The sequence below is a fragment of the Podarcis filfolensis genome (assembly GCF_964270895.1).
Source record: "Podarcis filfolensis genome assembly, chromosome: 8".
In the NCBI taxonomy this organism is placed as follows: domain Eukaryota; kingdom Metazoa; phylum Chordata; class Lepidosauria; order Squamata; family Lacertidae; genus Podarcis; species Podarcis filfolensis.
In genome coordinates, this window is record NC_139611.1 from 51,931,124 (window position 1) to 51,946,038 (window position 14,915).

Genomic DNA, 14,915 nt, shown 5'->3' on the forward strand with positions numbered 1-14,915 from the left:
AGTTTGTGGGCTTCATTGTATTATGGAACTACCTCCTTTCTCTGCCTGCGTGCTCACCCATATTCGCCACCTCAAGGCATCTTTTTAAAAACATGTTTGTGCACCTAGAGGAATTTCTTGGTGTTTTACTGTATTATTACATGAAACCTCAACCTTTTCTCTGAGAAACTCAAAGTGGTGTACAAGGCGCAATTCCCCTCTCTAAATTATCCTCACAAGAACCCTGTGAGGTAGGTTAGGCTGAGAGCTCGAAACCTGGTCCAAGGTCACCCACTGAGCTTTATAGCCAAGAGGGGGTTTGAACCCTGGACACCTGTGCCCTAGTCTGGTCTGGTCTGGACACCACAGTATATTAACTATTTGTATGGCTTTAAAAGATTATCAGACAATGAAGGAGAAGGCTATTAATGGCTACTAGCAATGGTTGCTATACTTTAACTTCACAATCGGAAGCAGTAATGCTTTGAAACAGTGCTGGCCCAAGACATTTTGGCATCTGAGGTGAACCATGAATTGGCATCCCACCCCTACCCCCACAGAGGTGATGGTATGGAAGGAATTTGGTTTTATCTGATAAAAGCACAGAACCAGACTTTTATACCCTCCAACATTTCTCTGATGAAAATAGGGATGTCCCATTCCATAATGATAATTTTACTATTTATACCTCACACATCTTACTGGGTTGCCTCAGCCACTCTGGGCAGCTTTAAACATATATAAAAACATAATAAAATATTAAACACTTTAAATAAATACTTCCCTATACAGGATTGTCTTCAGACGGCTTGGGGGTTGGATAACTCCATACCATCCAACATTTATCCAATGAAAACAGGGACATCCTAAGGAAAAGTGGGGCATTCCGGGATCAAATCAGAAACTGGAACGGCTTCTCTAAATCAGGGACGTCTCTGGAAAATAGGGACACTTGCAGGCTCTGGACTTTTAAAAACACAACTCTGAAGCCCACAAAAATCAAGTTGTAGTGTTTTGTTCCCTCTGGAATTTGAGTTTACCTGCTGTTAGCATTCCAGTTCAAACATCACGGAACATTGTGCAAACTCAGCGTTTTCCCCACCCTGCCTACCCATTGCACACAGCAACACACTCAGGTATCAGGTTCAAATTCCAGCTTCTTTGTAAAGTTCACAAGGTCACTTTGAGCCACTTGCAACCTCTCAACCTAACCCACGTCACCAGATTGTTATGAGGAAAAAATGTGCAAGGGAAGGGATAATGTACAATACCTTTATCTCCAACAGATAAATGAAATGAAATAAAATTTGTAATAGCTATAGTCGGAAAAAACATTTGTTTTACAATATACAGTTCAAAACCAGCCATTGTAACTTAGTATGCAAAATGACCACCTTGCAGTGTAGACACATTAACATATGTACAGAGATAAGGTACACCCAATACTCAATCTTGAGATTACTGAGACCCTGGGAATGCAGCTAAGTCTGCAATCCTGAGTAAGCCCAACTGAACATAGTGAGATGGACTTCTGAGTAAGTATGCATAGGTTTCTGCTGTGAATCCTAAAGACTGACTGACCTGAAGCAACCAAGTAGAGCAAGCACAGAAAGGAAAAGATAAAAATCAGCACCAAGCAACCAAAAACAATTTTTAAAAAAATATCAAAATGCCTGTGCCATGATCATTCCAAAATCATTTCTCCTCTTTAAATTAAAAACAAATAATTGTGCCATCCCCAAAGCCCCAGTGTCAGGCATGAGACAGAAAAAACAAAATACATTCATAGAGCTTTCACAAACATTATCTCAGAAATCCTTTCAACAGCCCTTCATAGGTCAGTACAGCATTTATTATTCCCATACAGAATTGGTGGAACAGAGGACTAAAATTATTCAGGGGTGTTACCAAAGAGAGAACCAAGAGTAGGGGAAAATATTTCGAGTGAGAGGGCTTTATATTTGGGAGCACTTTGGGGGGACTTTTCTCTCTCTCTGTGAAAGTTGTCTTAAAACTTTTAGCGTCCATGCAGGTTTCCTTCCTTCCGCAACAGCACCTTCCTGGAAGCAGTGTTGGCTTGGGAGATGAAGAGTGGAAGGATCCGGCCCCTAGCCTCCGCATTCACCACACATCAGATAAATCCAACTGGACAAGTTCAACTTTAGCTTGTCTCCTTTCCCATTTCAATGAGTCCTAGGCTAGAACCTGTTTACTGCAGCAGAACTTAGCTGTGCAACTTGCCAAGTAATAAAGGAGAGATATTTTCCACTCGTGGGCAGTGTGCTGTTCTACCCTATCTCGCTAATGTGATTGGGCTCTCTCTTGGAAATTTTCAGGGTTACAGAGTGGGTTAAAATGAATCCTGCCTTCCCTTTATAACAATTATCCGTGCCTTCATATAACCTCCCACACCCCTTTTCCTCACCAGGATCTACCTTACCTGGATAGGTGAGCCTAGGGTCACTCCAGGATTAACCGTGCATAACTACAGGCCATAAGTTGGGAGGCTGGCTAGGCAGCTTGGTTGGGGGCTTGGGGTACCGAGACACGGCCTTCCCTTCCTTTAGGAGGGGCAGGCCAGTGAGGAAACTGCAGGCAGAAGTGGCTGTGGCCATGGGTGTGCTAAGGATGTTGCTGATGCCATGCAGCTTGTCTATGGGATCAGGGTGCTGAGGCTGCCCAGGGCAGGGGCCTTGAAGCTGGCCAAGTTCTGCAGAGCATAGGGACGTCCGCTAAGAAGAGAGATGTCCTCATCACCACCATGTTGGGCAGTGCAGCCAGAGGTGAGGGCACCTGGGCAGTTGCCCTCCATCTGCCCCACAGCCAACATTGGGGAGCCAAGGCCAGAAAGGGGTGGCAAACAGAGAATGAGAGAAGCCCAAAGCCAACGTGATATAAAGGCTGTGTAAAACAGCAGCTTCCAGCTTTGTCTTTAGTCTTCTGGACGGGGGGCAGTTGGAGGAGATGGGGAGGATTTTTCTCCTCTCCTCCTGCTGCCACCCCTTTCTGGAAGATGCAGTCAAAGTCAGAAGCCACTGTTGGGCACAGCCTTTACATGTTGGCATCAGCTCATCATCCTCTTCTTCTGGCTGCCACCCTTTTCAGGTGCCCTGTTAAGCTTTAATACAATTGATACAGCCTATACTTCTAGTGTTTAATATGTGTCTGACGATGTGTCTAGATATACCCATAACTCCATGCATACGATGAAGGGGCTGCAGCCCAGGAAGGCATATGCCATAATAAAATGTGTTGGTCTTCAAGGTGTCCCAGGACTCCTTGTTCTTTTTGCATTGAGTAAATAAAGCTCTGGGCTAGTTCACCTGCCTACCTAACTGAAAGCATGCTGGGGGAACATGAACTCTCAGCGGCCCCAACAATCACACCAGCGATGGAAATTTGCCAGGTGGCTGTTGGCAGGAGCAATTTGGAGGAGTCTTTCCCTCTCAGAGCAAGCGGGGAGGCAGGATCCTGCAAGGCACCTCTGCATCCAACTGTGTTGCACATAACACTGTAGACTTTGGGGTGTGTGGGGGCACGCATGAGTCATCCTGCTTCCTGTCTATGCAGGAGGAATAAGGTGGCTCCAATCTCCTCAGCGCAGGGCCTTCATTTCTCCTGTTGGTCATTGTGTTGGGTCTCTGAGAAGCCTCTTCCTCCTTTCCCTGCTTCATCTTCTGCAGCTGTGGCTTCCCCAAAGTTTCCCAGCAGGATTTCATTGATGTAGTTGAGGGTGCGGTTGTCAAAGATCATGTTGAGATGCTCCACGCCTGGCATCTCCACCACGTGCACCTTCTGTTCCTGCTGGCCATGCCATCGCTTGCAGAGCTCTAGGCTGCGGCGGCTAACGCTGCTATCCCCATCCCCATACATAAAGTCAATGGGGTCCTCGTAGGGGAAGCGGTCGTTGTAAATGTAGGTTTCCACAGTGGGGAAACCCGTGCCATAGATGCAATACACCTCGACCCCTGGGGCAGGCAGCCCCTTCAGCAGGTCCTTGGTGTCGTTCCACATGTACCAGCCATCCTCAAAGTTAATGTCAGTGAAGAGGCGTTGGTAGTCCCGGTAGGTGTAGTTGTAGGAGGGGGTAGAGATGAAGGCATGGGTCTCGGGCCAAGCTATTGTGTCTGGGAACATCCAGGGGCTGGCTGTGGTCATGCGCTTCTCCTCACGCAATTTGATGCTGGACATAATGGGGATGCCCTGCTCATCACCTGAAATGCAGACCAGCTTGGTATCAACTGCAGTACTGCCATAGACCTCCAACCAATCTCCCAGAAAGCTCAGGAAATGGACTTGAATGCACATTCAAATCATGTTTCCCACTTCAAAGAATTCTGGGCATTGTAGTTTGTTAAAGTTGCTGAGGCTTGTAACTCTGTGAGGGGCAAACTACAGAGCCCAGGATTCTCTGAGGGAAAGAAGGAGCTTAAAATGTGCTTTAAAGGTATAGTGCGTACATAGCTTTAGTCTTTTTATGTTTCATACCACACAATAAACAAAGTATATTGGAGTTGAACAGCACACATCTGGAAAACAGCAGGAAAAAGAGACTACGGCTGTGTACATTCTGCATCTTTAAAGCTCAACTGAGTTTTATGGAAAACACTGAGAAATCCCAACACAATCCAAAGAGAACCATCTCCATTTTTTTAGCAGCAATAATAAAAAGAGTGAGAGATGCACCCCGCCCCCTGAGATACTCATGTCTAGATTAGTTTAGCAGGAGGCAATAAAACAGTAAATCTGTGCTAGAGGCCTGAGAGGATTTTTGTTTTTTGAAAGTGCATTTAAGCTCCACCCCCATTTTGATAGCTCCACCCCCCATCCCTGAGCCTCAAGGGGCCTGGCAGCAACCCCAGACAGTGGAAGAGGAGGGGAGGTCACCCAAGTAAGAGGTGCACGCAGCCTTTTTTTTAGTCTGGAGGGACCAGATATTCCGGCCCACCTCACCTGCTGGCAAGCAACTCACCTGAGGCCAGGACTCTTATGGGCTTCACTGCTCCCCCCCAAGGAGCCCCCAGAGAGATGAAGCCCCGGATGTTCTGGCTTTTCCAGGCCTGGGACTGCTGGAGGAGGAAATAGAGGATGTTGAGGTTTCCCAGGCTGTGTCCAATGAGGAAGACAGGCTTCTGGTAGGTCTTACGCATTTCCTCCACAAGGCTGCGCAGTTCACAGAAGTATTCCTCTTGCTGATCTGTGGAGACATAGTTGGGGTTGCTGGATCCGGCCAGCCACATGGCCTTGCTGGCCACCCCAGTGGCCATCCAGGCTGCCCCACGGTGTTGCAGCAGATGGGGCTGGGATGCATCTTTTCCCAGCCCTATTTGGAAACACTACCATGGGGGACTGAACCCGAGGTATTCTGCATGCACAGAAGGTCAGAGGTGGAGATTTGCGCAAGGCCTCCTCGCGAGTCCTTGCCAGCTGTGTGACTTGAACAGTGTGTTTTTAAAATGAGGTGCTGCAGAGGCTCAGGTCCTCCAGAAGCCACGCTCTCCTGTCTGCAAACTCTGACCACTAGTCAGGGAAGCCTGGTGCTTCAGAAGCACCAGATATTGTTTTCTTGTATGTTCCAAGCAGATTGTGGAGACTCCGACCCTCAAACCTGAAGCAGCCTCCGCTCTGCTGAGCGGCCAGAGGAGGTGGAATGTACGACCAGACCTCATTACAGACTTCCAGTCGGTAGAGCTTGGGACTCTTCATCTCAGGGTTGTGGGTTTGAGCACCACGTTGGGCAAAAAGATTCCTACATTGGACTGGATGACCTTTGTGGTCCCTTCCAACTCTACAATTCTAAGAGTCTGGTTTTTTTTAAAAAAAATCAGCCATAGGGGGCGGGATTTGCACCCGGGGCTGTTATGATGGCAAAGGAAGGTAATAGTTGCCCTTTCCTTCTGTGCTGTTTCCCCAAAAGCTGCCTTAGCCACACAGCGACAGCTGTGTGTGTTGGGGGGCATTTAAACTCCCCCCACTCAGGAGGGCTGCTTTCACCCCTCTCTCCTTGCCTTGACCTCACCGTCATTCCATGGTTGCAAACAACAACAACAATAACAATTTATTATTTATACCCTGCCCATCTGGCTGGGTTTCCCCAGCCACTCTGGGCACCTTCCAACAAAATATTAAAATACAATAGTCTGTCAAACATTATGCTTCAAGGGAAAGGATCCCTGCTTCCCACCCCTTGGCACACCCACTGAGTCCTCCTCACAGCCCCCTCCCTAGTTACCTATTTGTACTTACCGGGCCCAATCCTCCAGTCATAGGGGGCGGCGCGCACGGTTTGGTCTCGCACATAGCCATTGTTGACCAGGTGTTGCACCAGTGTGTGCATGTACCCTAGAGGTAGGAGGAGAGAGGAAGAGGTTAACAGGAGGAGAGTAAGGGGAGGAAGGCTGGGTAGGTGACCTGTTGGAGAGGACCATTTCCTGCTCTGATGGCTCCCTGGGTTGCTCCGAGCCTCATTGGGTCCAGCACCTGAGGATGCCAACTCCTCAATATATAACTCCCCCCCCCACTGAAAAAACCCTCTGGTACCTCAGGTATGGGCACAATATCCACTTCCCAAGGTGTGGAGTGAGCAGCTTTTTATTGTTGTTGAAGCAGGAAAAGGCAGAAATTGCACCCTTTAAAAAAAAAATGTCTTCAAGAAAGAAACCATATTGAAACACTAAAAATACCGTACATGTTTTTTCCTAGCTAAAGATTCTTGTATTCTGGTAAACGCCTACGAAAAGGAAATTCTGGACAGTGGGAAATGGTTGGGCAGCGTGGGTGGTGCACCAAAAATTTCTGGAAGGTCCTCTTTCTTGCATGCCTACATTCAGTGCTTTTTTTCTAGAAACATAGGTGCCGGTATTCACTGTGAAGTTGTTACAGTAGGTGGCACACTTTTTAACAAAAGAAGAAGAAGAGGTGCTGGTACTGTGTATGCTTGAATACCCCCAGGAGAAAAACACTGCCTACATTACAAACTGAAAGTGGCACACACAGAATACCTTTTTCTAAAGAAGAGGAATGAGGGAAAGCCACAAAAGATCATGAGCAAGGAGGAAGAGAAGCCTTTCCCAGCTATCAGATGCCCCCTAAAAACCCACAACAAACCTACCATAAGTCAGCCCCTGCACTCTAGCTCAGAAACAACTTCCAAAGTAGCTTTGAGTCAGAAGTGGGCACGTTTCATTCACTCAGTAATAAGTCTGTTCCCAGTCATTGCTGGGGGTGGTAATTACTGATTTTCACTAATTGTTTTCTATGCATTTTACTTTAAAAAAGTAAAAAGAAAGTAAAAAGAACGTGAGGAAGTGGCGTGAAGTGCCCGCCACTCCAAGGGGGAAGAGGAGCAAGATCTGTTTGCTATTAATCCCGGAACCAAACTGGAGAAGAATCAACCAGGGGAGGATATTGCAAGGAAGATGACTCTAACCAAAGTTTGGGGGGGGGGGAGGAAAAACCACCTTTGCTTCCCAAGGCTCCCTGTTTACTAGTGAGCAATGCAGAAGCATCTTCGAAATGGGCCTTGCCGCTAGATAAGGCAGCTCTCTATGACATGCCATGTAGGGCCCTCATTTTAATCCTATTGTGGAAAAGTCTCTCTTTAGCAATGCTCAAGGTATGGGTGCAGCCAGGATTTTTGTTGGGGGGCAAGCCTTTCGTTAGGGTTGCAGAACCTCAGTTTGCTATGTATTTTTATTGATTTTTATTGATGGGGGAGCAGCTGCCCCTCCTTGCCACCCCTTGGCTATGCCCATGGCTCAAGACGACTCCAAGCAGACTGAAGCAGCAAACTTCCTTCCTCTACCAGAGAGATGACTGATTTGCAGGTAGCAATGCCTCCTACCAGCCAGTTTGCTGCTGTCCAGGTATTCCACTGTGTGGGTTTTGCCAAACCCAGGGACTCTGATTTGGACTCCAGGGGCATTGGACACCCTCCGAGTTGTCCTGTTGTAGATCACTCTGTGGGCAGAAGGCAGATTCAGGTGCAAAGCAAAACACAACCACCATGCTGGGATTTTCATTCCTGGCTATTAAAATGTCATAGAAAATACTTTTAAAAAAAATAATCGTAATGACTACTATGTCCTGTCAACCTAGCTCACCTTGGAAGGGATGAGGCGATCAAACCTTTGTTCCTTTCAGTCTACCTGAGAAGTTCAATGTGTGAGGAGGTCTGAGCTGGTTGCTCCAAGCTCAGACCGCATGGCTCTCACAAGCAACTCTTGAGTTCCTATACAAATAACTTTTACCACTTTGTAACAGCCAAGTTTTACTGCCTGTGCAACTTTTCTGACTGATGTATAGAAAAGCACATGAACCTGACCTTTGAAGAGTTTGAAAGTAAACCAGTTTTTAACTTACCAAACATGTGGTCTTTCCTATGCTAGGACAAGAGGGAACTCACAAGGGCCCATATTTTAAAGGTCTAACAGTGTATATTTTTACACTTTACTTGGTGTTGTGATTTTAAATCTTGACTGTGGTTTTCTCATTAATGAATATTTGCCCCAGGTTGGGATCTTGGCATCCAGGAATACTCTTTTTATACCTATCTTTTTTCTTGCAACCAACAGACTACAGCCTCCATCATTGGCCATGCTGGCTGCTGGGATGGAAGAGAGTTGGAGCCCAATGACAGCACACCAGGTCCCCGTCCCCTTCCTGTGCTACTTTGTACTTCTACATACTTCTGGCTTCCACCATGGATGAAGCGTCCCTCACCCTGTTTTGGCTCAGTTTTCGCAGACCCTCCTCACATGAGGGAGTCACAGAATAACAAGCTATAAAGTGGCTTCAGCCAGCGACGTACTTGGTATTGTCAATCCAACAGTCAACCCCAAGAGGCAGGAACATGTTGAGGTTCAGCCAGATGGTGAAGAAGTCATCTGTCTGGCGGTAGCACATCCAGTTCACCACATCCGGCTTGTCCAGCTTGGCCTCTAGTTGGTTTCCCAGGCAACCAGGCACTGAAAGGGACCGGAGAAAGAGGAGTAGTAGCCTGCCTTAGTGGTGCATCTAAAGCCACCTGTGAAATGGATTAAAAGTCCTGGAGAGATTGCAGTTCTTTTGTAGCAACAAAAGAATGTGAGTGGGGTGGGATGGGGGGGTTGCTATATTTTCTAGAGGCCCTGCTCTTGGTGCATGGGAATTTAGAACTGATTAAGCTTTTCCCATCATGGATATAAATGGTGGGCAAAGCTTCACCTATCTATACCTTGGGAACAGAAACTAGGCCACCAAAACAAGGTGGCAACCATTTTCCTAGCAAAAATGTACAGCCATTTGCCTGTGTGGTAAGGAGAGTTTCTTACTAGGCGCTCCTGTCCTTGTTAGGCAGGGGCAGCCAATGATGCACCTTCTAGATGTTGTGGACTACAACACTCTTCAACCCCAGCTAGCGTGGCCAAGGCTCAGGGGTTATGGAAGTTGCAGGTCACAGCATCTGGGGGTACAATGTTTTGGCCACCTTCTGCTATAAAGCACCCAACAAAAGCAAGACACTGTTGAGAGTCTTTTTGTTAGGATCTTACGGTAGGTGCAATGCCTATAGGATACTCGTGTCACTCAGCTATCTTGGAAATTCCACAAGGAAAGAGGATGGTGGTGGTTCCCAGCCCCTCCCAACCTTTGCTTTATTCCTTTTGAATCTCAGCCTCCGGGCTGTGCCTTTGACTGGGACAGGGGGATTCTCGAGTTTGCCTCCATGCTGGGTTCTGTAAGCACAAGCAGGCCTGAAGCCAGTTGCTTTGAGGTCTGAGGAAGTTTCTGTCACCTCCTGTGGCCAGCCTGTGCCTTGAGATCAGCATGTTTACTGATTTTAATTGTTTTTATTTATTTTCAAAACTTTTTTTTTTTTGCTATGGCAAAATTTTTTTTTTGTTTTTATTAAGTAAGTCAAACAAAGCAATACAACAAAATAATAGTACAACTACAAAAAAGCTCGGCATATCTGGAAAAGACTTAAATCGTTTACTTAAGACTATTAGGGAAGCTAAATTTTGTGCTGTACCTTGTCTTGTGTGTATGTATTTGTTGTATATATGATAAAATCCCACCAAATTTATTTTCAAAACTTAACACGTAAGGATATTCCCAGCAGCTGCAGCCCTGCCAAGTGGTCTTGAAGGACAGTACACCGCACAATCTGGAGTAAGTAGCAAATACAGGTGCAGAAGAGCCTGCCTGAGCATCAGTTGAATGCTTTATTCTGTTAAGTCTTTCCACAGGTTACCCTGTGAGACAACGTGCTTATTGCAAAAAGCAAGGCAAGAGGAATCACTCCTGTTTGTGTGGTTGGGGGGTCCTGTGCCCCCTTAATGTAAAAAAGATACCTGTTGATCCCACATGGCCAGAATGCCTGTCTTCCTCCAAGAGTGGCTTCCACAGAGTCTCCTAGTGGATTCTGCCAAAGGGCAGAGTGAGATTTCAGTCCAAGGGAGCTGCTTTGTGTTTTAGACTCCTGGCAAGGTTTTCCCACAGATGCTCTGAAACAGGTGCTCTGGTGGGATCTGGAGTCCCTTACCTCTGGGGGTTGCAATAATGTGATTTTGCCCATGCTTGTCCTTAATGAACCTGCCATCCAGTTGGAGTCTCAGAACCTGCTGTCCACACGTCAGACAGAACAAGAGGGTCATATTCCATACTGTACCACTTTAAGGGCATATGGGGGTGGTGTCATATTTTTGAAAGCTCCTACACATATATGTGAAAAGCCTGCACACAATGAAACTCTCAAGCCACAAAGGATGGGGGCAGCATTGTCATGGCCCACACCATGGGATGGATGTTGCTGCCTTTGGCTTTGGCCTAGCAAACATTCCTACCTGAAGCTAGAAGTAGTGCAGTCCAGGCTTCTGCCACTTTGAGTAATGTTCTCCACCAGCACGTGCAACAGAGAAGACTGTACCACTTTGAGCTGTAGGTGTGGGGTGCTATTTTTACTGTTCCCAAATGTAACAAAGCTCTCTGTAAGTTAAGAGCATCAGATCTGGGAGGAAGATTCTGTCAGGACCCTGGGGTTAAGTTCAGAATGGAGGAGGGAATTGCCCTCATAGGGGGAAAGTAGAAAGCAATGCAACAAAATACAGAATACAAGTTAAAATGATAAAAGTTGCATTAAATTTGTATGTAAGGCTATATAGGAAAGGCTGGGTTGAATCCCACAGCCCTGGCCCTGTCAAAACCTCTTTATGGCAGGATGCTGGTGATGAGACTGGGGGTGGGGAATGCTTTAAAGACACCTCCTGGTGCTTGTCCTTTTTTCTCATCCTTTCCTAGGAACACAGGAACCAACTTAGATCACTTTTGCTCTCTGGCCAAAGAGACCATTTTTTCAGAGCGCCAGGCAAACAAAACAAAGTCCGGTCAAGGCCATTCAGTGGGACAAAACACTGTGCAAGATTATTCCAGGCAGGATCAAAAGGGATGGAGACAGGAGGAGATTCCCAGGGTGTGGGTGGGTGGGCGTGCACATACATGGGATGAAGAGGCCACTTTTGGGCCAGGAGTCAAAGGTAGCTCACCAGATTCAACACAGGACAGAGGAGGTCCTCTGCCTTTAACTCTTGCATTATGGAAGTGCTGATTTTTCTGCAGCAGGAGGGAGGGAGAGAGCCACCAGCAAAAATAAAATAAGAATTCCTTTCCTAGGTCCCGCCCTCTACCCAAGATGAAACACTGCAATCCGCTCTACAGTCTCCCACCCCAACCTATGGACAGAAAGGAACTTGCCACCCCAGGATGTCCTTCTGCTCAGCTCTTCCTGGTCTATCTAAGCATGACAATGCTGCATCTCTCAGAAAGGGGAATCAGACACATTTAGGAGTTTGCGCTTGATTAACTTGGAGGCCAAGAAGAGGAGATGCCAGGCAAGACACACTGCCTCCCTCTAAGCAAGACTCAGCAGCCACACTGCAGCTCAGTTAGGGGGCTCAGTTAGGCAGCTGGGTGAACCAACAGAGTTTATTCCCAGTTTGACCATTACCCTGGTAAGCATGCATGTCAATGGGTTGCTACAAGGTGACAACACCTTGTAGCTTCCATGTTAGATGCAAACGAGGGGATAGATCTGCCTCCAGCCAGAATCAGATGAGATGGATCATCTCATCCAGCCCCACACGCTCTTGCCAAGGCCTCCTTCATGTGGGGCAATGAGGGAGAAGCAGGGCAATGCAGGACTCATGGAGAGGTTACCGGCCTGTGTGGTGTAGTGGTTAAGAGCGGTAGACTCGTAATCTGGGGAACCAGGTTCACGTCTCCATTTCTCCACATGCAGCTGCTGGGTGACCTTGGGCTAGTCACATTTCTCTGAAGTCTCTCAGCCTCACTCACCTCACAGAGTGTTTGTTGTGGGGGAGGAAGGGAAATGAGAATGTTAGCCGATTTGAGACTCCTTCGGGTAGTGATAAAGTGGGATATCAAATCCAAACTCCTCCTCCTCCTCCTCTTCTTCTTCTTCTTCTTCATCTTCCTCCTAAAGCGTCTTACAGGAGTGTCGGGCAAGGTGCAGTCAAATGCTAGGAGGACAGAGGAGAGCTTGCAGCCTTTCCTCTGGGAAAGTGTCCCCCACATACCCTTTCCTCCAAGGTACTCCCTCCAAGGGAAAGAATAGCATGGCTCTCCTCTAGTCCTGGGAATCCCACCAGTGGTTCTGTGACATCACTTTGATCACCGTTCCACCAATCTTCACCTTTATCTCAGACCTATTTGCATACCAATGCGTACCACAGAAAAGGCCAGCAGCCCAGCACTGCACACATCCGCTTCTAGGTATCCCAGCTGAGCATGTCAGGCCCTGAACTATCCTAGCTGTGAGCTTAATCAGACCCTACAGATCCATCTGCTTTGACTAGCATCTTCTCAGCATCCACATCTCAGGGGAAGGGGAACTACCACAGCCAAAGCAACTCAACACAGACTCTTCTCAAACCTCACACCTGCCTGCCCAACATTGATCAGCCGGCTGTTCACAAATGACCGCCCTCAACTATCCCACTGACCCCTCCCACCATGCCAACACTTTGCCTGCAGTGGGGAGCTGGCCTCCCCAGCCCCAGGACTGCCACTGCCCCCCTTGTCATGTGCCCCATGCCAACTTACCAAGCACCACAGGGGGAGTGTTGTTGGAGAGAGCTGCTTCTGGGGTGGTACTGGGTGGGAAGAGCACGTTGAAAAGCCAGAAGGCATCTGCTGGTTGCCAGAGGACAAGAAAGAGGACAACTGCAGCCCCAGCTGAGCTCCCCATTCTGGACTCTGCTCTGTCCCTCCAGCCACTGCCTCTGGTCTAGAAAGCAGCAGCCTTTCTGCTGGAGCACACTATTTGTAGGAGGGAGGGTGAGAGGGCAGGATGTGGGGAAATCATTAGCAGATTCTGTGCATAGAGCAGCGCCATTGGGCTGTCTGGGCCTCTTGGCCCCAACCGTTCCAGGAATGGGTGGGAGAGGAGACGTGACTTGTCCTCCCAGTATTGAAGGCCTTGTTCTCAATCAAAGGGCACCCAAAGGGGTTTGGTTGGCGCTGGAATTTGAAAAAGCTACCCTCAAGCAAGGAGGAAATCTTACTGACTGATTGACATTTCCGGAGTAATCAAAACCATCTGATGCCAGAGATTCCTGTCCATATGACTACAGCTTGGAGCCACAAATGCAGCTTTCAGCAAGACCCCTTCTAAAAGCTTTGCATTCCTCCCTGTTTGTCTGCAGGCCGAAAGCCAACCAAAAATGGGACATCTGTTTGCAGGAAGCTTATGCATATTGTGGCAGTTCAGGGCAATCAGCTGCAAGTATCTGCTCCACACCAATGTATAACCACTTTCTGGCTCAGAAAACAAAGAAAGATATAAGGTAAAGGTAAAGGGACCCCTGACCATTAGATCCAGCTGTCGACTCTGGGGTTGCGGCGCTCATCTCGCTTTATTAGCCAAGGGAGCCGGCATACAGCTTCTGGGTCATGTGGCCAGCATGACTAAGCCGCTTCTGGCGAACCAGAGCAGCGCACGGAAACGCCGTTTACCTTCCTGCCGGAGCGGTAACTATTTTTCTACTTGCACTTTGACATGCTTTTGAACTGCTAGGTTGGCAGGAGCAGGGACCGAGCAACGGGAGCTCACCCCGTCGCGGGGATTCGAACAGCCGACCTTCTGATCGGCAAGTCCTAGGCTCTGTGGTTTAACCCACAGCACCACCCGTGTCCCAAAAGAAAGATATACTACATCAAAAAATCAGTGGCACTTTTTGTATCAGTGGAAATTCAGTGGAACATAATAGCGGAGCCCAGTGCATGCTAGGTAGCACCAACCGGTGTGAGCATGAAGCAGGAACTGTTGGTATTATCAGCAAATGGCTTCAAAGCTTCATAAAAATTGAGTGAATTGTATGCGCCCTTGAGTGAAGCATGTGTGCCCTTGATGGGGCCGCTTCTCAAAGCAAGCACACATCTCTCTCCCCCACCCTCCACTTGCCCCCCTACACAGTCTGTCAGTCAACTTGCTGACTGCCCTGACCATGGCTGTTTAACATGCTGCGAAATACAAAGAGAGAGAGACTGACCTCTGAGCAAAGTACACAGCTGGATGCAAAGCAGCCAGAGTTGTGCCCCACTCTAGGCTCTCTCTGTATAGGGAATGTAGTGACTTTACCATTTTATTCTGCAGGTTACAGAATCTCAGATAACTGTATTACCTTTGGCTATATGTCAGCTTGTGCAGATGCCTCATACAGAGTCGGAGCACTGAACCCAGCATGCTACTCTCTGACAAGGAGGCCTTAGGCAAAGTACCTTCCACAGCCTGACTGCATAGGAGACCCCTTGCAGCCTGGCTGCGAAGGATTGCTCAGCTTGCAAACTTTGTACATGGCCCAAACGTATTTGGCAACTTTGCGATGGCTCTTGGCACACCTCTCTTAGACTGCATGTGCCTCACTGCCTCCCCTCCAGCA

At 47.8% G+C, this 14,915-nt stretch overlaps 1 protein-coding gene and 1 long non-coding RNA gene across 2 annotated transcripts in view; one reads left to right on the plus strand and one right to left on the minus strand.

The window, feature by feature from the left end:
• Window positions 1-8,783, plus strand: part of LOC310767735 — a 15,667-nt gene extending 6,884 nt beyond the window's left edge. The window contains exon 2 of the long non-coding RNA XR_014551041.1: window positions 8,553-8,783. This is a non-coding gene — a long non-coding RNA (uncharacterized lncRNA). The remainder of the gene's footprint in view (window positions 1-8,552) is intronic.
• On the minus strand, window positions 1,238-13,293 carry LCAT (lecithin-cholesterol acyltransferase). Its single transcript, XM_083624951.1, has 6 exons — window positions 13,078-13,293; window positions 8,789-8,945; window positions 7,823-7,938; window positions 6,226-6,321; window positions 4,952-5,176; window positions 1,238-4,193 (listed from the first exon to the last, which is right to left on the minus strand). The coding sequence occupies exons 1-6, from the start codon at window positions 13,220-13,222 to the stop codon at window positions 3,589-3,591; spliced, it is 1,344 nt and encodes a 447-aa protein (XP_083481077.1). The 5' UTR covers window positions 13,223-13,293; the 3' UTR covers window positions 1,238-3,588.
• Window positions 13,294-14,915: the final 1,622 nt, after the last annotated feature.

Bases quoted from the DNA above. Each gene is read 5' to 3' on its own strand.
- LCAT (XM_083624951.1), bottom strand. From the start codon at position 13,222: ATGGGGAGCTCAGCTGGGGCTGCAGTTGTCCTCTTTCTTGTCCTCTGG. The intron at 5,177-6,225 runs GTAAGTACAAAT...ATGTCTCCACAG, and splicing joins TGACTGGAGGATTGGGCCCG to ATCAGCAAGAGGAATACTTC. The intron at 4,194-4,951 runs GTGAGTTGCTTG...TCTGCATTTCAG, and splicing joins CATAAGAGTCCTGGCCTCAG to GTGATGAGCAGGGCATCCCC.